This window comes from Poecile atricapillus, chromosome 31 (assembly GCF_030490865.1).
Source record: "Poecile atricapillus isolate bPoeAtr1 chromosome 31, bPoeAtr1.hap1, whole genome shotgun sequence".
Taxonomy (NCBI): domain Eukaryota; kingdom Metazoa; phylum Chordata; class Aves; order Passeriformes; family Paridae; genus Poecile; species Poecile atricapillus.
In genome coordinates, this window is record NC_081279.1 from 4,259,713 (window position 1) to 4,284,486 (window position 24,774).

At 51.0% G+C, this 24,774-nt stretch overlaps 1 protein-coding gene across 1 annotated transcript; it reads right to left on the reverse strand.

Annotated features, from left to right (window-relative positions):
• Nucleotides 1–232: 232 nt before the first annotated feature.
• Nucleotides 233–24,487, reverse strand: CLASRP (CLK4 associating serine/arginine rich protein). The gene is given in 23 exon segments (XM_058859989.1): nucleotides 233–339; nucleotides 1,304–1,328; nucleotides 3,925–4,007; nucleotides 5,669–5,715; nucleotides 6,571–6,629; nucleotides 7,549–7,609; nucleotides 8,498–8,537; nucleotides 10,078–10,299; nucleotides 11,417–11,552; nucleotides 11,555–11,609; nucleotides 11,611–11,710; nucleotides 13,312–13,536; nucleotides 13,636–13,677; nucleotides 15,325–15,398; nucleotides 15,474–15,552; nucleotides 16,086–16,182; nucleotides 18,239–18,387; nucleotides 19,326–19,410; nucleotides 19,529–19,608; nucleotides 20,448–20,549; nucleotides 21,661–21,758; nucleotides 23,219–23,326; nucleotides 24,368–24,487. Coding segments are annotated over 22 exon segments (2,001 nt in total). The 5' UTR covers nucleotides 23,318–23,326; nucleotides 24,368–24,487; the 3' UTR covers nucleotides 233–296.
• Between the last annotated feature and the right edge of the window lie 287 nt (nucleotides 24,488–24,774).

Here is a 24,774-nt window from a genome sequence, read left to right on the forward strand (position 1 = left end):
CCCATTTTTTCCATCCTTTCCCCCTTTTTTCCGTCCTTTCCTCCTTCCTTTTCCAGCTTTTCCACCTTTTCCCTGGGATTTTCCCCCTTTTTTCCATCCTTTCCACGTTTTTTCCATCTTTTTTTCCATCTTTTCCCCCTTCTTTTCCACTCTCCCCCCATTTTTCCGGATTTTCCCCCCATTTTTCCGGATTTTTCCATGTTTTTCCCATCTTTTCCCGTCAGGATTGACAATTCCAGGCTCTGGAAATTTGGGATTTGTTTTTTCCATGGATTTTATTGGGGGGGTCCCGTCCGTCAGTGCCGGTAGTGGGGGCTCCGGGAATGGGACCGGGAATGCCTGCGGGAAAACGGGAGTGGGAAATCCGGGATAACCCGGGAAAACGGGAACGGGAAATCCGGGAATGCCGGGAATGCCGGGAAAATGGGAAATCTGGGATACCCCCGGGAAAACGGGAATGGGAAATCTGGGATACCCCTGGGAACTGGGAATGGGAAATCCGGGAATGCCGGGAAAATGGGAAATCTGGGATACCCCGGGAAAACGGGAGTGGGAAATCTGGGAATGCCGGGAAAACGGGAATGGGAAATCCGGGATATGCCGGGAAAATGGGAATGGGAAATCCGGGATACCCCGGGAAAATGGGAATGGGAAATCCGGGAATGCCGGGAAAACGGGAGTGGGAAATCCGGGAATGCCGGGAAAACGGGAATGGGAAATCCGGGATACACCGGGAATGCCAGGAAAATGGGAGTGGGAAATCCGGGAATGCCGGGAAAGGGAAATCCGGGATACCCCGGGAAAACGGGAATGGGAAATCCGGGAATGCCGGGAAAACGGGAGTGGGAAATCTGGGAATGCCGGGAAAATGGGAATGGAAATCCGGGAATGCCGGGAAAACGGGAATGGGAAATCTGGGATACCCCGGGAAAATGGGAATGGGAAATCCGGGAATGCCGGGAAAACAGGAGTGGGAAACCCGGGATACCCCTGGGAACTGGGAAAATGGGAATGGAGGGAAGTTGGGATCCCTGGGATGAAGAAAAATGGGATTGGAGGGAATTTGGGATCCCTGGGAAAGGGATTGGGGGGAATTTGGGATCCCCAGGAACCGGGAAAACGGGAATGGGGAAATCCGGGATCCCCAGGAACACCAGGAGCAGGGAGTGGGGGGAATTTGGGATCCCCAGGATGCAGAAATCCCAGGAATGGGGGAAATTTGGGATCCCTGGGGCTGGATCAACCCCGGGGGGGTCTCCAGGAATCCCGGGAATTCCGGGAATCCCGGGAATGGCGGCCGTACCTTCGTGAGGAGCTGTAATCCCGACCTGCTGGGAAAGGGATCCCGTCAGCTCCCAAATCCCAGATTTTTCCCACTTTTTTCCCACCTTTTCCCACTTTTTCCCCGTTTTTCCCACTTTTCCCCCGTTTTTCCCACTTTTTCCCCGTTTTTCCCACTTTTTCCCCGTTTTTCCCACTTTTTCCCCGTTTTTCCCATCTTTTTCCCACCTTTTCCCACTTTTTCCCCGTTTTTCCCACTTTTTCCCCACCTTTTCCCACTTTTTCCCCGTTTTTCCCATCTTTTTCCCATCTTTTTCCCACTTTTTCCCCGTTTTTCCCACTTTTTTCCCCGTTTTTCCCACTTTTTTCCCCGTTTTTCCCAGTTTTTCCCCCCGTTTTTCCCACTTTTTCCCCGTTTTTCCCACTTTTTTCCCACCTTTTCCCCGTTTTTCCCACGTTTTTCCCACTTTTTTCCCACCTTTTCCCACTTTTTCCCCGTTTTTCCCATCTTTTTCCCACCTTTTCCCACTTTTTCCCCGTTTTTCCCATCTTTTTCCCACCTTTTCCCACTTTTTCCCCGTTTTTCCCACTTTTCCCCGTTTTTCCCGCATTTTCCCACCCTGTGGCTTCGCCTCCCTCCCAATCCCGGTTTTTTTCCCCGTTTTTCCAGCTGGGAATTCTCCTCCCCCTCCCCCCACCCAAGAGAGCGGGAAAAGCTCCCGGAATTTTCTGGGAATGTTGGGAACGGAGCCCCCGGATCCATGGAAACGCAGGAATTTTGGGAATTCCTCAGGGATCAATCCCTGAAAGCTCCCGGAGATCCGGGAACGGCTCCCGGAATTTGGGGAATTTTTTGGGAATTTTCTGGGAATTTTGTGGACAAAGCCCCCAGACCCCGGGAAAAGCGGGAATTTCGGGAATTCCGGGAATGTTGGGAATGTTGGGAATTCCAGGAATGCTGGGAATGTTGGGAATTCCAGGAATTCCAGGAATGTCGGGAATGTTGGGAATTCCAGGAATGCTGGGAATGTTGGGAATTCCAGGAATTCCAGGAATGTCGGGAATGTTGGGAATTCCAGGAATGTTGGGAATGTTGGGAATGTTGGGAATTCCAGGAATGTCGGGAATTCCAGGAATGTTGGGAATCTTGGGAATGTTGGGAATGTCGGGAATTTTGGGAATGTCGGGAATGTTGGGAATGTTGGGAATTCCGGGAATGTCGGGAATTCCGGGAATTTTGGGAATTCCGGGAATGTCGGGAATTTTGGGAATGTCGGGAATTTTGGGAATGTCGGGAATTTCGGGAATGTTGGGAATTCCTGGAATGTTTGGAATGTCAGGAATTCCAGGAATGTTGGGAATGTCGGGAATGTTGGGAATTCCGGGAATGTCAGGAATTTTTGGAATTTTGGGAATTCTGTCAGAAATGTTGGGAATTCCGGGAATGTCAGGAATTCTGGGAATGTCGGGAATTTTGGGAATTCCAGGAATGTCAGGAATGTTGGGAATTTCGGGAATGTCGGGAATTCCAGGAATTTGGGGAATTTTGGGAATTCCGGGAATTCCAGGAATGTCAGGAATGTCGGGAATTTTGAAAATTCCAGGAATGTTGGGAATTTTGGGAATTTTGGGAATTCCAGGAATGTCAGGAATGTTGGGAATGTCGGGAATGTTGGGAATTCCGGGAATGTCAGGAATGTTGGGAATGTCGGGAATGTTGGGAATGTCAGGAATTCCAGGAATGTCAGGAATTCCAGGAATTTTGGGAATTCCAGGAATGTTGGGAATTTTGGGAATGTTGGGAATTCCAGGAATGTCAGGAATGTCGGGAATGTTGGGAATTCCGGGAATGTCGGGAATTTTGGGAATGTTGGGAATTCTGGGAATTCCAGGAATGTTGGGAATGTTGGGAATGTTGGGAATGTTGGGAATTCCAGGAATGTCGGGAATTCCGGAAATGTTGGGAATGTCGGGAATTTTTGGAATGTTGGGAATGTTGGGAATTTTTGGAATGTTGGGAATTCCAAGAATTCCAGGAATTTTGGGAATGTCGGGAATTCCGGGAATGTCGGGAATTCCGGGAATGTTGGGAATTCTGGGAATGTTGGGAATGTCGGGAATTTTGGGAATGTTTGGAATTTTGGGAATGCCGGGAATTCTGTCAGGAATGTCAGGAATGTCGGGAATGTCGGGAATTTTGGGAATGTCGGGAATTTTGGAAATTCCGGGAATGTCGGGAATGTCGGGAACTTTGGGAATTCCAGGAATGTCAGGAATTTTTGGAATGTTGGGAATTTCGGGAATGTTGGGAATTCTGTCAGGAATGTCGGGAATGTTGGGAATGTCAGGAATTCCAGGAATGTCAGGAATTCCAGGAATGTCAGGAATTTCAGGAATTTTGGGAATGTTGGGAATGTCGGGAATGTTGGTAATGTTGGTAATTTGGGGAATTCTGTCGGGAATGTTTGTTGAGAATGTTGGGAATTCTGTCAGGAATGTTGGGAACTTTGGGAATGTCGGGAATGTTTGTCGGGAATGTTGGGAATTTTGGGAATGTTGGGAATTGCATTGGGAATGTGGGGAATGTTGGGAATGTGTGTTGGGAATTCTGGGAATGTTGGGAATTCTGGGACTGTCCCGCACCGTGCCGCGGGGAGGGGCTGCGGCTCTGGCGGCTGTACTGACGCTCCCACTCCTCCCGCTCCTTCTCCCGACGCTCCCGCTCCCTGCAACCGGAAAACACCGGGAAAAACGGGATCAGGGAGACGGGAAAAACAACGGGAAAACACCCGGAAAAACGGGATCAGGGATCAGGGAAAAACACCGGGAAAACACCGGGAAAAACGGGATCAGGGATGGGAAAAACACCGGGAAAAACAGCGGGAATAACGGGATCAGGGAGACGGGAAACAACACCGGGAAAACACCCGGAAAAACGGGATCAGGGATCAGGGAAAACCGGATCAGGGATGGGAAAAACACCAGGAAAAACACCAGGAATAACGGGATCAGGGATCAGGGAAAAACACTGGGAAAACGGGATCAGGGAGACGGGAAAACACCGGGAAAAACACCCGGAAAAATGGGATCAGGGACGGGAAAAACACCGGGAAAACACCGGGAAAAACGGGATCAGGGAGACAGGAAAAACACCGGGAAAACGGGATCAGAGAGACGAGAAAACACCGGGAAAAACACCCGGAAAAACGGGATCAGGGATGGGAAAAACACCGGGAAAACGGGATCAGGGAGACGGGAAAAACACCGGAAAAACACCCGGAAAAACGGGATCAGGGACGGGAAAAACGGGATCAGGGATCTGGGAAAAACAACAGGAAAAACAGGATCAGGGATGGGAAAAGCAGGATTGGGATGGGAAAAGCGGGATTGGGATGGGAAAAGCGGGATCAGGGATGGGAAAAGCGGGATCAGGGATGGGAAAAGCGGGATCAGGGACAGGAAAAGCGGGATTGGGATGGGAAAAGCGGGATCAGGGGCAGGAAAAGCGGGATCAGGGGCAGGAAAAGCGGGATCAGGGGCAGGAAAAGCGGGATCAGGGGCAGGAAAAGCGGGATCAGGGATGGGAAAAGCGGGATTGGGATGGGAAAAGCGGGATTGGGATGGGAAAAGCGGGATCAGGGACAGGAAAAGCGGGATCAGGGACAGGAAAAGCGGGATCAGGGGCAGGAAAAGCGGGATCAGGGGCAGGAAAAGCGGGATCAGGGGCAGGAAAAGCGGGATCAGGGACAGGAAAAGCGGGATCAGGGATGGGAAAAGCGGGATCAGGGATGGGAAAAGCGGGATCAGGGGCAGGAAAAGCGGGATCGGGATGGGAAAAGCGGGATCAGGGACAGGAAAAGCGGGATCAGGGACAGGAAAAGCGGGATCAGGGACAGGAAAAGCGGGATCAGGGATGGGAAAAGCGGGATCAAGGACAGGAAAAGTGGGATCAGGGGCAGGAAAAGCGGGATCAGGGGCAGGAAAAGCGGGATCAGGGATGGGAAAAGCAGGATTGGGATGGGAAAAGCGGGATCAGGGATGGGAAAAGCGGGATCAGGGGCAGGAAAAGCGGGATCAGGGACAGGAAAAGCGGGATCAGGGACAGGAAAAGCGGGATCAGGGACAGGAAAAGCGGGATCAGGGACAGGAAAAGCGGGATCAGGGACAGGAAAAGCGGGATCAGGGGCAGGAAAAGCGGGATCAGGGATGGGAAAAGCGGGATCAGGGACAGGAAAAGCGGGATCAGGGGCAGGAAAAGCGGGATCAGGGATGGGAAAAGCGGGATCAGGGATGGGAAAAGCGGGATCAGGGGCAGGAAAAGCGGGATCAGGGGCAGGAAAAGCGGGATTGGGTCGGGAATTTGGGAATTTGGGAATTTGGGAATTACTTCATGCGGATTTTCCGGGCCATGGCGCGGAGCTCGTCCTCCCGCTCCTGGGAAGGAGAAATTCCCGTCAGATCCCGGGAATTCCAGGGAATTCCGGCTCCATCCCACCCGCTCCCGGCCCTCTTTATCCCGGTTTTTATCCCAGATTTTATCCCATTTTTATCCCAGTTTTTATCCCAATTAAATCCTGATTTTATCCCAATTAAACCCCAAATAATTCCTGGTTTTATCCCAATTTCCATCCCAATTAAATCCCATTTTTATCCCAATTCAATCCTGATTTTATCCCAATTTTTATCCCATTTTTTATCTGGATTCAATCCCAGTTTTTATCCTGATTTTTATCCTGATCCAATCCCATTTTTATCCCGATCCAATCCCGGTTTTTCCCAGCTCCAATCCCATTTCTATTCTGCTTTTTTCCCTGGACCCAATTCCATTTTTATCTCATTTTTATCCCAGTTTTTCCCGGCTCCAATCCTGTTTTTTATCCCATTTTCATCCCCAATCCAATCCCATTTTTATCCCAGTTTTAATCCCATTTTTATCCAGTTTTTTCCCTGGATCCAATCCCATTTTTATCCCATTTCTATCCCAGTTTAAATCCCATTTTTAATCCCCTTTTTTTTTCATTTTTATCCCGTTTTCTTCCTGTTTTTAATCCCACATTTATCCCATTTTTTCCTGGATCCAATCCTGCTTTTATCCCATTTCTATCCGGATTTTTAATCCCATTTTTTCCCATTTTTTCCCCATTTTTATCCCGGTTTTTTTCCTGTTTTTCCCCGTTTTTTCTCATTTTTATCAATTTTTTCCCTGTTTTTTCTGGTTTTTTCCTGGTTTTATCCCCTTTTTCCCCGTTTTTTCCCGTTTTTCCCCGTTTTTATCCCGTTTTTCCCCACCTGTCTCTCGTGCTCCTGCTGCAGCAGCTTCTCCTGCGCCGCCTTCTTGTCGGCCCTGACTGCCAAGGCAGCGGGAATTCCGGGATTGGGGGGAATTCCGGGAATTCCAGGGGGATTGGGGGGGAATTCCGGGAATTCCAGAGGGATTTGGGGGAATTCCGGGAATTCCAGAGGGATTGGGGGGGAATTCCAGAGGATTCCAGAGGGATTGGGGGGGATTCCGGGAATTCCAGAGGGATTTGGGGGAAATTCCGGGAATTCCAGGGGGATTGGGGGGGAATTCCGGGAATTCCAGGGGGATTGGGGGGGAATTCCGGGAATTCCAGAGGGATTTGGGGGGAATTCCAGGGGGATTTGGGGGGAATTCCAGGATTTGAAAAGAATTCTGAGGGATTTGGGGGATCTGGGGGGGATTTTTGGGAATTCTGGGGGGGATTTGAGGGAATTTTTGGGAATTCTGGGGGGATTTTGGGAATGCCAGGGGGATTTGGGAGGGAATTCCGGGGGATTTTGGGGAATTCTTGGGGATTCTGGGAATCCCAGTGGGATTTGGGGGGAATTCTGGGGGATTTGTGGGAATTCCAGGAGGATTTGGGGGAGATTTGGGAGATTTTGGGGAATTCTGGGGGAGATTTGGGAATCCCAGGGGGATTTGGGGGAATTCTGGGAGATTTTTGGGAATTCTGGGGGGATTTTGGGAATCCCAGAGGGATTTTGGGGGAATTCTGGGAATTCCAAGGGTGGATTCTGTGGGAATTTACGGAGATTTTGGGGGAATCCAGGAGGTTTTGAGGGATTTGGGAATTTTGAGGGACCGAAAGTGGATTTTGGGGGGGATTTTTGGGAATTTTCGGGGATTCCCAAAGGAATTTTTGGGGGGGGGGATCCGAAGGGGATTTGGGGGAATTCCGGGCCGGGATTTTTGGGGCGGATTCCCGGGGATTTGGGGGGATTTTTGGGAATTTTGGGAATTCTCACACTGCCTGTTGAGAGCTTTCTGCATCCGCAGCCGCAGCTTCTCCTGCGGGGTCAGCTTGGGCTGCAAAAATCGGGAATTTGGGTCAGGAAAAGGCGCCGGGATCGGGAACCCCGGGAACCCCCCCCGGAGCCTTTCCCAACATTCCCAACCCCAGCCCGGGAATTCGGGGGCTCGGAAAATTCCGGAAGGGAGGAAAATGGGGGGGGGAAAGGGAAAATCCCGGGGGGAAAACGCGGAAAGTTCGGGAAAAGGTTGGGGGAAAATGGGAAAAATCTGGGAAAATTCAGAAAAATTTGGGGAAAACCCCAGGGAAATCTGGGAGAATCCAAGAAAAATTGGGAAAATCTGGGAAAATCTAAGAAAATACTGGGAATAGCTGGGAAAAAACGTGGGAAAAATGAGAAAATCTGGGAAAAACGGAGGAAAAGCTAAGAAAGGTTGGGAAAATCTGGGAGAATGTAAGAAAATCCTGGAAAATGTGGGGAAAATCTGGGAAAAATTAGGAAAATCTGGGAAAAACCAGCAAAATCTAAAAAAAACGAGAAAATCCAAGAAAATTTGGGAAAAAAACTGGGAAAACGCAGGAAAACCTGGGAAAATCCAGGAAAATCTAAAAAATAGAGGGGAAAATCCAAGGAAATTTGGGGAAAATCTGGGAAATTGTGGGAAAATCTAAAAAAATCCAGGGAAAATTTGGGAAAATGCAGGAAAATTTGGGAAATTCAGGAAAAGGGGCCCTCCAGAGGTGATTTTCCCCCCCCAAATCCCAGGAAAATCCCAGGAAAATCCCAGGGAATCCCGGGAATTCCCCCCCCCGTGGGCGGTCCCGACCCCTCCGCGCGCCCCCGGGGGATCTTTGGGATTCCCTGGATCCGTGATCCCAAACTCTGATCCCAAACTCGGCAGGAATTCCGTTAAAAACAAGGGGAAGTTCCAATTCTTACTGACTTTGGCAGCTCCGGAATCTTTACCAGCGGCAGCTTCGGCCCTGGGGGAAAAACGGGAATGAGCCGGGGAAAAGCGGGAATTTGGGGGGATTTGGGGGGAAATTTGGGGGGAAATTTGGGAAAATCGGGGGGAAAATTATGGGGAATTGAGGAAAATATTGGGGGAAATAATTGGGAATAAATTGGAGGGGATTTGGGGGATCCCAGAGGGGTTTTGGAGGGATTTGGGTGGAGATTTTGGTGGAAATTTTGGTGGAATTTGGGTGGATTTTGCTGTAGATTTTAGTGGAATTTGTGTGCATTTTGATGTAGATTTTGGGGAATTTTGCTGTACATTTTGATGCATTTTACTGTATATTTTGGTGGATTTTGCTGTACATTTTGATGGAATTTGGGTGAATTTTGCTGCAGATTCTGGAGGAATTTGGGTGAATTTTCCCGTATATTTTGCTGGAATTTGGGTGGATTTTGCTGTAGACTTTGGAGAAATTTGGGTGAATTTTGCTGTATATTTTGGTGGAATTTGGATGAATTTTCCTGTATATTTTGGTGGAATTTGGATGAATTTTCCTGTATATTCTGGAGGAATTTTGGTGAATTTTCCTGTATAATTTGCTGGAATTTGGGTGAATTTTCCCGTATATTTTACTGGAATTTGTGTGAATTTTCCTGTTTATTTTACTGGAATTTGGGTGAATTTTCCTGTATATTTTACTGTAGATTTTGGATGAATTTTCCCGTATATTCTGCTGTAATCTGTGTGGATTTCACTGGAATTTTGATGAATTTTCCTGTATATTTGGCTGTAGATTTTGGTGAATTTTCCTGTATATTCTGCTGTAATTTGTGTGGATTTCACAGGAATTTGGGTGAATTTTCCCGTATATTCTGCTGTAATTTCTGTCGATTTCACTGGAATTTGGGTGAATTTTCCTGTATATTTTGCTGTAGATTTGGGTGAATTTTCCTGTACATTCTGCTGTAACCTGTGTGGATTTCACAGGAATTTGGGTGAATTTTCCTGTATATTTCACAGGAATTTTGATGAATTTTCCTGTATATTTTACTGGAATTTTGATGAATTTTCCTGTATATTTTACTGGAATTTTGATGAATTTTCCTGTATATTTTACTGGAATTTTGATGAATTTTCCTGTATATTTCGCTGGAATTTTGATGAATTTTTCTCTATATTTCACAGGAATTTGGGTGAATTTTCCTGTATATTTTACTGTAGATTTTGATGAATTTTCCCGTACATTCTGCTGTAACCTGTGTGGATTTCACAGGAATTTTGATGAATTTTCCTGTATATTTTACTGGAATTTTGATGAATTTTCCTGTATATTTTACTGGAATTTTGATGAATTTTCCTGTATATTTTACTGGAATTTTGATGAATTTTCCTGTATATTTTACTGGAATTTTGATGAATTTTCCTGTATATTTTACAGGAATTTGGGTGAATTTTCCTGTATATTTTACTGTCGCTTTTGATGAATTTTCCTGTATATTCTGCTGTAATTTCTGTCGATTCCACAGGAATTTTCTGGAACTCTCCCTCCCTCCATCCCCACTCACTTTTTCAGCTTGTCCCCGGCGGGGGGCTCGGCCGGGGGCCGCGGGGGGTTCCTGTCCCGGGCCGGGCTGGGGGAGCGCGACGAGGACGGGGAGAGGCTCCGGGGGCTGCTCCGGCTCCGGCTCCGGCCGCTGCTCCGGCTGCTCCGGCTGCGGCTGCGGCTGCTCCAGCGGCGCCACGAACGCGCCGAGCGCCGGCAGCGCTCCCGGGACGCAGAGCGGCTCCTGGGGGGGAAACGGGGGGGAAAATGGGGGAGAAATTGGGGAAAATGGGGGGGAAAAATAGGGGGAAATGGGGGAGGAAATAGGGGGGGAAATGGGGGGAAAATAGGGGGAAACGGGGGGGAAAAATGGGGGAAAATTGGGGAAATTGGGGGGGAAAAATAGGGGAAAAAATAGGGGAAAATGGGGGGAAAAATAGGGGGGAAAAATAGGGGGAAATGGGGGGAAAATCGGGGGAAAATTGGGGGAAAATGGGGGGGAAAAATAGGGGGAAATGGGGGGAAAAATAGGGGAAAATGGGGGGAAAATCGGGGGAAAAATTGGGGGGAAATTGGGGAAAAATTGGGGAAAAATTGGGGAAAATCGGGGGGAAATGGGGGGAAGAATAGGGGAAAATGAGGGGAAAATTGGGGAAAAATTGGGGAAAAATTGGGGGAAAATTGGGGGAAAATTGGGGAAAAATTGGGGGAAAATTGGGGGGAAATTGGGGGAAAATTGGGGAAATTTTGGGTAAAAATTGGGGGGAAATGGGGGGGGGAAAAAGTGGAGAAAAAATTGGCAAAGTGTGCCAAACTCAACCCAAGCTCCTCCCAAAATGTCCCAAACTCCACCCAAAGTGTCCCAAAATGACCCAAAATGTCCCAAACTCCACCCAAAATGTCCCAAACTCAACCCAAGCTCCTCCCAAAATGTCCCAAACTCCACCCAAAGTGTCCCAAAATGACCCAAAACGACCCTAACTCCCCCCAAATGGCCCCAAACGTCCCCAAACGTCCCCAAATGTCCCCAAAGTGTCCCCAAAGTGTCCCCAAAGTGTCCCCAAATGTCCCCGAACGTCCCCAAATGTCCCCAAAGTGTCCCCAAATGTCCCCAAACTCCCCCCAAATGTCCCCAAATGTCCCCGAACGTCCCCAAAGTCCCCCCAAATGTCCCCAAACGTCCCCAAACGTCCCAAACTCCCCCCAAATGTCCCCAAATGTCCCCGAACGTCCCCAGAGTGTCCCCAAACATCCCCAAATGTCCCCAAACTCCCCCCAAATGTCCCCAAACTCCCCCAAACTCCCCCCCAACGTCCCCAGGGTGTCCCCAAATGTCCCCGAACGTCCCCAGGGTGTCTGACCGGGAGCGGCGGCGGCGCCGGGGGCCGCGTTCCGGGGATCGGGAGCGGGAGCGGCGCCGGCTGTCGCGGGATCCCCCCCGGGAATAACGGCGGGAGCGGCTCCGGGAGCGGCTCCGGGAGCGGCTGCGGCTCCGGAGCGGCTGCGGGAGCGGCGCCGGCTCCGGAAGGTTCCGCGGGAGCGGCGGGAATGGCGGAGTGGCGGGAGTGGCGGAATGGCGGGAGCCGGAGCTGCACGAGGAGGAGGAGCAGGAGCGGGAGGAGGAGGAGGAGGAGGAGGAGGAGGAAGAGCGGCGCCTGGAAAAGGGAAATGGGGTGAGAAAAATGGGGGGAAATGGGGGGAAAAATAAAAGAAATGGGGGGAAAAAACGGGGGGAAAATGGGGAAAATGGGGGGAAAAAATGGGGAAAAATGGGGGGAAAAAAGGGGGAAAAATGGGGAAAAATGGGGGGAAAAATAAAAGAAATGGGGGAAAAAAATGGGGGAAAAATGGGGGGAAAATGGGGGAAAAAAATGGGGGGAAAATGGGGGGAAATTGGGGAAAAATGGGGAAAAATGGGGGGAAAATGGGGGGAAAAATGGGGGGAAAAATGGGGGAAAAAAGGGGGAAAAATGGGGGGAAATTGGGGAAAAATAGGGGGAAAATGGGGGGAAAAATGGGGAAAAATGGGGGGGAAAAATAAAAGAAATGGGGGGAAAAATGGGGGAAAAATGGGGGGGAAAATGGGGAAAAAATGGGGGAAAAATGGGGGGAAAAATAAAAGAAATGGGGGAAAAAGGGGGGGGGGGAAATGGGGGAAAAATGGGGAAAAAAATGGGGGAAAAAAATGGGGGAAAAATGTGGGAAAAATGGGGGAGAAAATAAGGAGGAAAATAAAATAAACGGGGTGAGAAAAATGGCAGAAAAATGGGGGGCAATAAAATAAATGGGGGGAAAAATGGGGGAAATTGGGGGAAAAATGGGGGAAAAATGGGGGAGAAAATAAAATAAATGGGGGGAAAAATGGGGGAAAAATGGGGGAAAAGTCGGGGAGAAATGGGGAAAAAATAAGGCAGAAATAAGGGAAAAAATAAAGGAAAAAATAGAAGAAATGGGGAAAAAAATGGGAGAAAATTGGGGAAAAAGGGGGGAAAATAAGGGAGAAAATAAGAGAAATGAGGAAAAAAAAAATGGGAGAAAATTGGGGGAAAAAAAGAGAATACCAGGGGAAAAATTCAATAAATAAAAAAAAAAACGGAAAACCAAGGGAAAAAAAGGAAACAGTGACAAAAAAGTCGGAAATATTAAGGAAAATAGGAGAAAAATTAAGGAGAAAAGGGAAAAAAATAAGGAAAAAAGGGGGAAAATTGAGAAAAAAATGGGGAAAAATAGGAAAAATTCAGGAAAAAATAGGAAAAAAAGGAAAAAATGGGAAAAAATAAGGAAAAAATGGGAAAAATTCAGGAAAAAAGGGGAAAAATTCAGGAAAAAAAGGGAAAAATTCAGGAAAAAACGGGAAAAATTCAGGAAAAAAATGGGAAAAATTCAGGCAAAATGGGGAAAAATTAAGGAAAAAAGGGGAGAAATTAAGGAAAAAATGGGAAAAAATTAAGGAAAAAAGGGGAAAAATTGAGGAAAAAAGGGGAAAAAATTAAGGAAAAAAGGGGAAAAATTGAGGAAAAAAGGGGAAAAAATCCAGGAAAAAATGGGAAAAATTAAGGAAGAAAGGGGAAAAAATTAAGGAAAAAATGGGAAAAATTCAGGAAAATAGGGGAAAAATTGAGGAAAAAAGGGGAAAAAATTCAGGAAAAAATGGGAAAAATTCAGAAAAAATGGGAAAAATAAGGAAAAAAGGAGAATATTAAGGAAAAAAGGGGAAAATTCAGGAAAAAAGAGAGATAAAGGGGAAGGCACCGACCGGGACGAGGCTCTATGAGCGGGCGCCGAGGCTCCCGGCTGCGCCTGGCGCTGCCGTTCCCGGGAATTGCGGTTTTTCCCGGGAGCGGCGGCGGCGGCGTCGGAAGCGGCGGCCGCCTCCTCGTCGCTGCCGCCGAAGCTGGTGATGAAGGTGATCTTCTCCTCCTGGCCCGGGGACGGCGTCCGGGAGCGGGAGCGCGACTCCGAGCTGGATTCCGACGGGGAGCTGCGGCCGCCGGGGGAGGGCGGTCAGGGAATTCCCGGGATTTTGGGAATTTTGGGGGTTTTTGGGAATGGCGGCCCCCAAATCCCGGAGGTTCGTTACCGTTTGTAGGGGTCGTAGGTGGGGCTGTCCCGGCGGGCGTAGCTGTGGAGGGGGAAAAATGGGATTTGGGGGGGGAAAATGGGATTTAGGGGGGGGGAAATGGGATTTGGGGGGGAAAATGGGATTTGGGGGGGGAAAATGGGGATTTGGGGGGAAAAATGAGGATTTGGGGGGTGAAAAATGGGGATTTGGGGGGGGAAAAATGGGGATTTGGGGGGGAAAATGGGATTTGGGGGGAAAATGGGGATTTGGGGGGGGAAAAATGGAATTTGGGGGGAAAAATGGGATTTGGGGGGGGAAAATGGGGATTTGGGGGGGAAAATGGGGATTTGGGGGGAGAAATGGGGATTTGGGGGGGGAAATGGGGATTTGGGGGGGAAATGGGGATTTGGGGGGAAAATGGGGATTTGGGGGGAAAAATGGGGATTTGGGGGGAAAAATGGGGATTTGGGGGGAAAAATGGGGATTTGGGGGGGAAAAATGGGGATTTGGGGGGGAAAATGGGGATTTGGGGGGAAAATGGGGATTTGGGGGGGGAAAATGGGGATTTGGGGGGGAAAATGGGGATTTGGGGGGGAAAATGGGGATTTGGGGGGGGGAAAATGGGATTTGGGGGAGAAAAATGGGGATTTGGGGGGTGAAAAATGGGGATTTGGGGGGGGAAAAATGGGGATTTGGGGGGGAAAATGGGATTTGGGGGGGAAAAATGGGGATTTGGGGGGGAAAATGGGGATTTGGGGGGGAAAATGGGGATTTGGGGGGGGAAAATGGGGATTTGGGGGGGAAAATGGGGATTTGGGGGGGAAAATGGGGATTTGGGGGGGGAAAATGGGGATTTGGGGGGGAAAATGGGGATTTGGGGGGAAAAATGGGGATTTGGGGGGGAAAAATAGGGATTTTGGGGGGGGATTTGGGGTGGAAATGGGATTGGGGGGGAGAAATGGGGATTCGGGGGGAAAAATGGGATTTGGGGGGGAAAAATGGGGATTTGGGGGGGGAAAAATGGGATTTGGGGGGGGAAATGGGGATTTGGGGGGGAAAATGGGGATTTGGGGGGAAAAATGGGGATTTGGGGGGGGAAAATGGGATTTGGGGGGGGAAAAATGGGATTTGAGGGGGGGAAAATGGGATTTGGGGGGGGAAAATGGGGATTTTGGGAGAAAATAGGGGGAAAAATGGGGATTTGGGGGGGAAAAATAGGGATTTGGGGGGGGATTTGGGGTGGAAATGGGATTGGGGGGGGAAAAATGGGGATTTGGGGGGAGAAATGGGGATTTGGGGGGGAAAACGGGGATTTTAGGGGGAAATTTGGGGTGGAAATGGGATTTGGGGGAGAAAAATGGGGATTTGGGGGGAATTTGGGCTGGAAATGGGATTTGGGCGGGAAAAGGGGGGATTTGGGGGGAAAAAGGGAGGATTTGGGATAAAAATGGGATTTGGGGGGAAGCTCAGGGTAAAAATGGGATTTGGGGGGGAATTAGGGGGATTTGGGAAGGAAATGTTGGGATTTGGGAAGGAAAAGTTGGGATTTGGAGGGGAAAATGCTGGGATTCAGGGTAAAAAACGGGATTTGGGAGGGAAAAGTTGGGATTTGGGGGGGAAAATGCTGGGATTGAGGGTAAAAAACGGGATTTGGGAGGGAAAAGGTGGGATTGCTGGGATTTGGGATGAAAGCGTTGGGAATCTCACCTGGGGGGGCTGATTTTCCGGCCTTTCAGCCGCTTCTCCCGGAATTCCCGGCGCTGCCGGCGGGAGCGCCGGCCCTGGGGGAAGGGTTGGATTTTTTTTGGGATTTTTCCAAGGGGAAATTCCCGTTTTTTCCCAGGTTTTTCCCTCACCGAGTACATGGCCTTCTCCTCCTCCAAGGCCTTGGCGTTTTTGATGGCTTCGGCCTCTTCCTTGTCCTTCCTCAGCATCCTTTTTCCAGGGGAAAAATAAAAAATTGGGATCAGGGCGGGATTTCAGAGAGATCCGGAATTCCCAGGAAAAGGGGGAGCCCTGAGGCAGAATTTAATGGGAAAAATGGGATTTTTAAGGCAGAATTTCATAGAAAAATGAGATTTTCAAGAGAAAATCTCAGTGAAAATGGCGAGTCTAGAAAAAAAGGGAGAATTCCCAAGGAAAAATGGGATTTCCAGGAGAGAATCCCCAAGAAAAATGGGATTTTCAAGCCAAAATGCCAAGGGAAAACAGGGTTCCCAGGAGAATCCAGGGAAAAATGTAATTCCTGAGCAAAAACCCCAAGGAAAAATGTGATTTTTAGGAGAGAATCCTGAAGAAAAACGGGATTCCTGAGCCAAAATCCCAAGGAAAAATATGATTTTTAGGAGAGAGTCCCAAAGAAAAACGGGATTCCTGAGCCAAAATCCCAAGGAAAAGCAGGAGCCCCCATCCCCGGGATGGTTTTGGGGGAGGATCCCGGCTTTTCCCGAGCTTTTCCCGGGATTTACCTGACGAAATCCCCCTCGGCCATGCCGTAGGTCGTGGCCTGCTTGTTCAGGTCGGCCACTTGCTCCTGGTTCAGCTCATCCACGTCCACTTCCACATCTGGGGAAAAAAAAATCAAAATCCCGGGAAAATCCTGGAATTGCGGCCGGAACGCCGCGCCCCGAGCGCCGTTCCCGGATCCGGGAATGTCCCCTCACCGATATCCGGGAATGTCCCCTCACCGATATCCGGGAATGTCCCCTCACCGATATCCCCTCACCGATATCCGAGAATGTCCCCTCACCGATATCCGGGAATGTCCCCTCACCGATATCCGGGAATGTCCCCTCACCGATATCCGGGAATGTCCCCTCACCGATATCCGGGAATGTCCCCTCACCGATATCCCCTCACCGATATCCGGGAATGTCCCCTCACCGATATCCGGGAATATCCCCTCACCGATATCCGGGAATGTCCCCTCACCGATATCCGGGAATGTCCCCTCACCGATATCCGGGAATGTCCCCTCACCGATATCCGGGAATGTCCCCTCACCGATATCCCCTCACCGATATCCGGGAATGTCCCCTCACCGATATCCGGGAATGTCCCCTCACCGATATCCGGGAATGTCCCCTCACCGATATCCGGGAATGTCCCCTCACCGATATCCGGGAATGTCCCCTCACCGATATCCGGGAATGTCCCCTCACCGATATCCCCTCACCGATATCCGGGAATGTCCCCTCACCGATATCCGGGAATGTCCCCTCACCGATATCCGGGAATGTCCCCTCACCGATATCCGGGAATGTCCCCTCACCGATATCCCCTCACCGATATCCGGGAATGTCCCCTCACCGATATCCGGGAATATCCCCTCACCGATATCCGGGAATGTCCCCTCACCGATATCCGGGAATGTCCCCTCACCGATATCCGGGAATGTCCCCTCACCGATATCCGGGAATGTCCCCTCACCGATATCCCCTCACCGATATCCGGGAATGTCCCCTCACCGATATCCGGGAATGTCCCCTCACCGATATCCGGGAATGTCCCCTCACCGATATCCGGGAATATCCCCTCACCGATATCCGGGAATGTCCCCTCACCGATATCCGGGAATGTCCCCTCACCGATATCCGGGAATGTCCCCTCACCGATATCCGGGAATGTCCCCTCACTGATATCCGGGAATGTCCCCTCACCGATATCCGGGAATATCCCCTCACCGATATCCGGGAATGTCCCCTCACCGATATCCGGGAATATCCCCTCACCGATATCCGGGAATGTCCCCTCACCGATATCCGGGAATATCCCCTCACCGATATCCGGGAATGTCCCCTCACCGATATCCGGGAATGTCCCCTCACCGATATCCGGGAATATCCCCTCACCGATATCCGGGAATGTCCCCTCACCGATATCCGGGAATGTCCCCTCACCGATATCCCCTCACCGATATCCGGGAATGTCCCCTCACCGATATCCGGGAATGTCCCCTCACCGATATCCGGGAATATCCCCTCACCGATATCCGGGAATATCCCCTCACCGATATCCGGGAATGTCCCCTCACCGATATCCGGGAATGTCCCCTCACCGATATCCGGGAATGTTCCCTCACCGATATCCGGGAATATCCCCTCACCGATATCCCCTCACCGATATCCGGGAATGTCCCCTCACTGATATCCCCTCACCGATATCCGGGAATGTCCCCTCACCGATATCCGGGAATATCCCCTCACCAATATCCCCTCACCGATATCCGGGAATGTCCCCTCACCGATATCCGGGAATGTCCCCTCACCGATATCCGGGAATATCCCCTCACCGATATCCCCTCACCGATATCCGGGAATGTCCCCTCACCGATATCCGGGAATGTCCCCTCACCGATATCCGGGAATGTCCCCTCACCGATATCCGGGAATATCCCCTCACTGATGTCCCCTCACCGATATCCCCTCACCGATATCCGGGAATGTCCCCTCACCGATATCCGGGAATGTCCCCTCACCGATATCCGGGAATGTCCCCTCACCGATATCCGGGAATGTCCCCTCACCGATATCCGGGAATGTCCCCTCACCGATATCCGGGAATGTCCCCTCACCGATATCCGGGAATGTCCTCTCACCGATATCCGGGAATGTCCCCTCACCGATATCCGGGATCACTTCGTCCTCGTCCGTGTTGGAATCTTCCTCCGAGTCCTCCTCGTCCCCCCCTCGCTTTTCCAGGGAATTTTCCAGCTCCTCCACGGTGCTGTCCTCGTAGGTGTAGCCTATGGAAGCCTTTTTTTCCGCCAGCCTGGGGAGTTTGGGGACACAAATCCCTCCATCCCGGGGTTTCTGGGGCTTTTTCCCACCGGGAGATTCCCTCGGGAATGAGGAGAAGCCAGAGAGGCCGCCCCGGGGATTTCACTCGGAGGGGAAATAGGAATTCTGAGAGGGAATTGTGAGGGGAAAACAGGAATTCTGAGGGAAAAAGGGAGTTCTGAGGGAAAATGGGAGGCCTGAGGTGGAATTCTGAGGGAGAATGGGAATTCTGAGGGAAAATGGGAGTTTTGAGAGAGAATTCTGAGGGAAAAAGGGAGTTCTGAGGGAAAATGGGAGTTCTGAGGTGGAATTCTGAGGGAGAATGGGAATTCTGAGGGAAAATGGGAATTCTGAGGGGAAATGGGAGTTTTGAGAGGGACTTGTGAGGGGAAAATCGGAATTCTGAGGGAAAAAGGGAGTTCTGAGGGAAAATGGGAGGCCTGAGGTGGAATTCTGAGGGAGAATGGGAATTCTGAAGGAAAAAGGAACTTCTGAGGGAAAATGGGAGTTCTGAGAGGGAATTGTGAGGGGAAAACAGGAATTCTGAGGGAAAAAGGCAGTTCTGAGGGAAAATGGGAGTTTTGAGAGGGAATTCTCAGAGTAAAATGGGAGTTCTGAGGGAAAAAGGGAGTTCTGAGGGAAAAAGGGAGTTCTGAGAGGGAATTGTGAGGGGAAAACAGGAATTCTGAGGGAAAATTGAAAGCCTGAGTTGGAATTCTGAGGGAAAATGGGAATTCCCAAGCCAGAACCCCAAGCAAAACCAGGAGCCCTTCCCAGGACGGTTTTGGGGGAGATCCCAGCAAAGGAGTGAGGGGAAAACTGGGACTGGGGGGTTTATCCCAGAACTGGGATCATTCCCGAGGGTGTGGGGCTGCATTCCCGGTGTTCTCCCACCCGAAATTCCCAGAAATTCCCACTTTTTCCCCTCACTTTTTCTTCTCATCCTCGTTGGGTTTCTGCAGGCCGCCGTAGAGCTCATCGATGTAGATCTGGTACAGGCACTGCTCCTCCGAGACTGGGATTGGGAATTCCGGGATCAAATCATTCCCTAAATCCCTCGGGAACCACCCCCAGGGCAGCCGGAGGGGCCGGAATTCCCAAAAAAAAAAAAAACCGGGATAAAAGGGACTCACTGCCAGCGAAGTCGTTCTGCACCAGGCCCCGGTACCGCTCGTAGTTGCATTTGCGCTCGTCTGACTCCTGCTCCGGTGAGCTGAAAAACGGGAATTCTGAGGGGATTTTGGGATCAAAACGGGGATTTTGGGGGTTAAAGGTGGATTTTGGGGTCCAAAGGGGGATTTGGGGGAAAAAAAATTGGATTTGGGGGGGAAAAAAGGGGGATTTTTAGGGATCTTCCTGATTGCAGCTGCGTTTGCCATCATCGGATTCCTGCTCCGGTGAGCTGGAAAAATGGGATTTCTGAGGGGATTTTGGGATTAAAACAGGGATTTGGGGGTTTAAAGAGGGATTTTAGGGATCAAATGAGGATTTTGTGGTAAAAAAAGCTGGATTTGGGGGGGAAAAGGAGGATTTTGGGGAGCAAAAGGGGGATTTTGGGGGCCTCCCTGCTCCTAGCTGCATTTATGCTCCTTGGATTCCCTGCTCCGGTGAGCTGAAAAATGGGAATTCTGAGGGAATTTTGGGATCAAAACGGGGATTTTGGGAATTAAAGAGATACTTTGGAGTAGAAACACAGATTTTATCCTGAAAAGGAGGGAATTTGAGGGAAAAAAAGGGGATTTTGGAGCAGTTATAGCTGCATTTGCACTCTTTGAATTAATGCTCCGAGGAGCTGGAAAAACAGGAATTCTGAGGGATTTTTGGGATCAAAACGGGGATTTTGGGCTCCAAAAAGAAATTCTGAGAATACAACACCAATTTTATGGATTCAAAGGAAAATTTTCAGGATCCAAATGGGGATTTTGTGTTTAAAAAACAGGGATTTTACGCCTCCAAACGGGAATTTTGGCGCCCAAACCCGGATTTTTTTAGGAATCCCCCCAGGTTTCGAAAGGGTCGGGAATTCCTTGGGAATTTTTTTGGGAATCTTACGTGGGGCTGAGCAGGGCCGGGGTGTACATGGGGATGAAATCCAGGTGAGCCCGGACGTCGAACCTGTCGATCATGTTGTTGGTGTCCCCCTGCCAGGGCATCCTGAGGGGAAAAAAATGGGAAAAATCCCGGATTTTGCCAGAATTTTCCTCCTTTCCTTCAGAAAAAAAAAACCTCAAAATAAATGGGGAAAGTGGTTCCTCTCCCACCCAAAAAAACTGAATTATTTTGGATGGATGGATTAAAAAAAAGGCAAAATTTTTAAATTAAAAATTGGATTTTGTTTTGTGGAAAAGTTGGGATTTGTTGAGGCCTGGGGATGATTCCAGGGAATTTTCTGGCTGGGATGAGCAGGATTCCTCCTTTCTATCAGCCAAAAAATGGGAGATGACTCCAAAAAAATCCCCTCAATTCTCCCTGGATTTGCCTAAAACCGCCCAAATTCCAACTCCTGGGAATCCCAGGATTTCTCCAGGCATGGGAGAGTGATCCCAGGAACATTCCAGAAATAATTCCATGAAATTCATCCCCAAAATGAGCGAAATTCCCCCTTTCCCATCCCCAAAAAACGGGAGCAGCGGCTCCAAACCCCCCTGGATTTGCCCAAATTCCAAGCCCTGGGAATCCCAGGATTTCTCCAGGCATGGGAGAGTGATCCAAGGAACATTCCAGAAATAATTCCATGAAACATATCCCCAAAATGAGCGAAATTCCCCCTTTCCCATCCCCAAAAAACAGGAGCAGCGGCTCCAAACCCCCCTGGATTTGCCCAAATTTTAATCCCTGGGAATCCCAGGATTTCTCCAGGCATGGGAGAGTGATCCAAGGAACATTCCAGAAATAATTCCATGAACTTCATCCCCAAAATGAGCGAAATTCCCCCTTTCCCATCCCCAAAAAACGGGAGCAGCGGCTCCAAACCCCTCTGGATTTGCCTGAATTCCAAGCCCTGGGAATCCCAGGATTCCTGCAGCCCCGGGGGGTGATCCAAGGAACATTCCAGAAATAATTCCATGAAATTTATCCCCAAAACAAGGGAAATCCCCCTTTCCCATCCCCAAAAAACGGGAGCGGCGGCTCCAAATCCCCCTGGATTTGCCCAAAACCACCCAAATTTTAATCCCTGGAAATCCCAGGATTCCTGCAGCCCCGGGGGTTGATCCCAGGGATATTCCCATGGAATTCCAGGCGGGAATTCCCGTTCCAGGCTCACATGTTGACGGGGCTCTCGGCTGCCAGGGCCACCGCTGAGTCCAGGTGCACTTTGCAGGCCCGGCCGTGCACCTGCAGGAACTGAGCCGGGTCCTTCTTCTGGGAACATTCCGGAAAATTCCGGGAGTTAGGGATGGAAACAGGCGGGAATGAGGGCAGGGAGGGAGGGAGAATTCCCGGGAAAAGGAGGGAGAATTCCTGGGAAAAGGAGGGAGAATTCCCGGGAAAAGGAGAGAGAATTCCCGGGAAAAGGAGAGAGAATTCCCATGAAAAGGAGAGAGAATTCCTGGGAAAAGGAGGGAGAATTCCCGGGGAAAGGAGGGAGAATTCCCATGAAAAGGAGAGAGAATTCCTGGGAAAAGGAGGGAGAATTCCCAGGAAAAGGAGGGAGAATTCCCGGGAAAAGGAGGGAAAATTCCCGGGAAAAGGAGGGAAAATTCCCGGGAAAAGGAGGGAGAATTCCCGGGAAAAGGAGGGAGAATTCCCGGGGAAAGGAGGGAGAATTCCCATGAAAAGGAGAGAGAATTCCTGGGAAAAGGAGGGAGAATTCCCAGGAAAAGGAGGGAGAATTCCCGGGAAAAGGAGGGAGAATTCCCAGGAAAAGGAGGGAGAATTCCCAGGAAAGGTTTGGGAAGGGAAGGGAGGGAGGATTTGAGGGGAGTGGGGAGCTCTGGGCGGAATTCCCGGGGAAAATGGGAATGTCGGGCTCCAAACTGGGATTGAACTGGGACAGGGACCCCCAAACTGGGACAAACTGGGACAGGGACCCCCAAACTGGGACAAACTGGGACAGGGACCCCCCAAACTGGGACAGGGACCCCCAAACTGGGACAAAGTGGGACAGGGACCCCCAAACTGGGACAGGGACCCCCCAAACTGGGACAGGCTGGTTCTAGATCATTCCAGACTGGAACAGGGACCCCCAAACTGGGATTGAACTGGGACAGGGACCCCCCAAACTGGTCCAGACTGGTTTTGTCCCCCCCAAACTGGCCCAGACTGGTTCTGTCCCCCCCAAACTGGTCCAGACTGGTTCTGTCCCTCCCAGACTGGTCCAGACTGGTTCTGTCCCCCCCAGACTGGTCCAGACTGGTTCTGTCCCCCCCAAACTGGTCCAGACTGGTTCTGTCCCCCCCAGACTGGTCCAGACTGGTTCTGTGTCCCCCAAACTGGCCCAAACTGGTCCAGACTGGTTCTGTCCCCCCCAAACTGGCCCAGACTGGTTCTGTCCCCCCCAGACTGGTCCAGACTGGTTTTGTCCCCCCCAAACTGGTCCAGACTGGTTCTGTCCCCCCCAAACTGGTCCAAACTGGTCCAGACTGGTTCTGTCCCCCCCCAGACTGGTTCTGTCCCCCCCCAGACTGGTTCTGTCCCCCCCCAGACTGGTTCTGTCCCCCCCAGACTGGTTCTGTCCCCCCCAAACTGGCCCAGACTGGTCCAGACTGGTTCTGTCCCCCCCAAACTGGCCCAAACTGGTTCTGTGTCCCCCAAACTGGCCCAGACTGGTTCTGTCCCCCCCAAACTGGCCCAAACTGGTCCAGACTGGTTGTGTCCCTCACGATTTTCTCGTAGTACTCGCGGCGGCGCTCGGCGCGTTTCTTGTAATCCACCATCATCCCCCGCAGCTTCCGCTCGTGCTTCCGCGCCTCGTGCCACATCCCGGGAACCTGCGGGAACAACGGGAATAACGGGAATCACCGGGAATCCCGGGAACACCGGGAGATCAGCGGGAATCCCGCTCGTGCTTCCGCGCCTCGTGCCACATCCCGGGAATCCTGAGGGAACAACAACGGGAATCACCGGGAATCCCGGGAATCCTGAGGGATCACCGGGAACACCGGGACACCGGGAACACCGGGAACACCGGGGGATCAGCGGGAATCCCGGGAATCCCGGGAATCCTGCCGGGAACACCGGGAGATCAGCGGGAATCCCGCTCGTGCTTCCGCGCCTCGTGCCACATCCCGGGAATCCTGAGAGACACCGGGAATCCCGGGAATCCTGAGGGATCACCGGGAATCCTGAGGGATCACCGGGAACACCGGGAATCCTGGGAATCCTGGGAATCCTGCTGGGACACCGGGAATCCTGAGGGAACACTGGGAATCCCGGGAACACCGGGAATCCTGAGGGATCACTGGGAATCCTGAGGGACACCGGGAATCAGCGGGAATCCCGGGAACAACGGGAATCCTGAGGGACACCGGGAATCCCGGGAATCCTGAGGGACACCGGGAACACCAGGGAATCAGTGGGAACACCGGGAATCCTGAGAGATCACCGGGAATCCGCCGGGAACACCGGGAACACCGGGAGATCAGCGGGAATCCCGAGAGATCCCCAGAAACACCGGGAGCCCTGAGAGATCACCAGGAGCTCTGGGAGATCACCGGGATCCCAGGAGATCCACGGGAATCCTGCCGGATCACCGGGGATCCCGAAGGGGGGGTAATTAAGGCGTTAATTAAGGGGATATCTCGAGGGGGGGTTAATTAGGGCGTTAATTAAGAGGGAATCCCGAGGGGGGGTTAATTAGGGCGTTAATTAAGGGGGAATCCCGAAGGGGGGTCATTAGGGCGCTAATTAAGGGGGAATCCCGAGGGGGGGTCATTAGGGCGCTAATTAAGGGGGAATCCCGAGGGGGGATTAATTAGGGCGCTAATTAAGGCGTTAATTGGGGGAGAGGCCCCGCAACCAGCGCCGCTCACCGCGCTCGGCGCCACCCGGAAGCGGAAGTGACGACACAGGAGAGGCGACGAGGCGGAAGAACTGGCGGGAAAAGGGCGGGGCCTAAACGGGGGCTGGGCTTGAGCCAGAACGAGGCTGGGGGCGGGGTTTTGCATCAGAACGAGGCTGGGGGTGGGGCTTTGGATCAAAACGAGGCTGGGGCGGGGCTTGTGCCAGAACGAGGCTGGGGCGGGGCTTTGCATCAGAACGAGGCTGGGGCGGGGCTTGGGGGCGTGGTTTCCTGAGTGGGCGTGGCCTGAGCGGGTTCTCTTCCGGGTTCTTCTCCCAGTTCCGTACTGGGATGGACTGGTCCCGGTTCCAGTTCATTCCCAGTCCCTCCCAGACCCTCCCAGTTCATTCCCAGTTCCCTCACAGTTCCCTCCCAGTC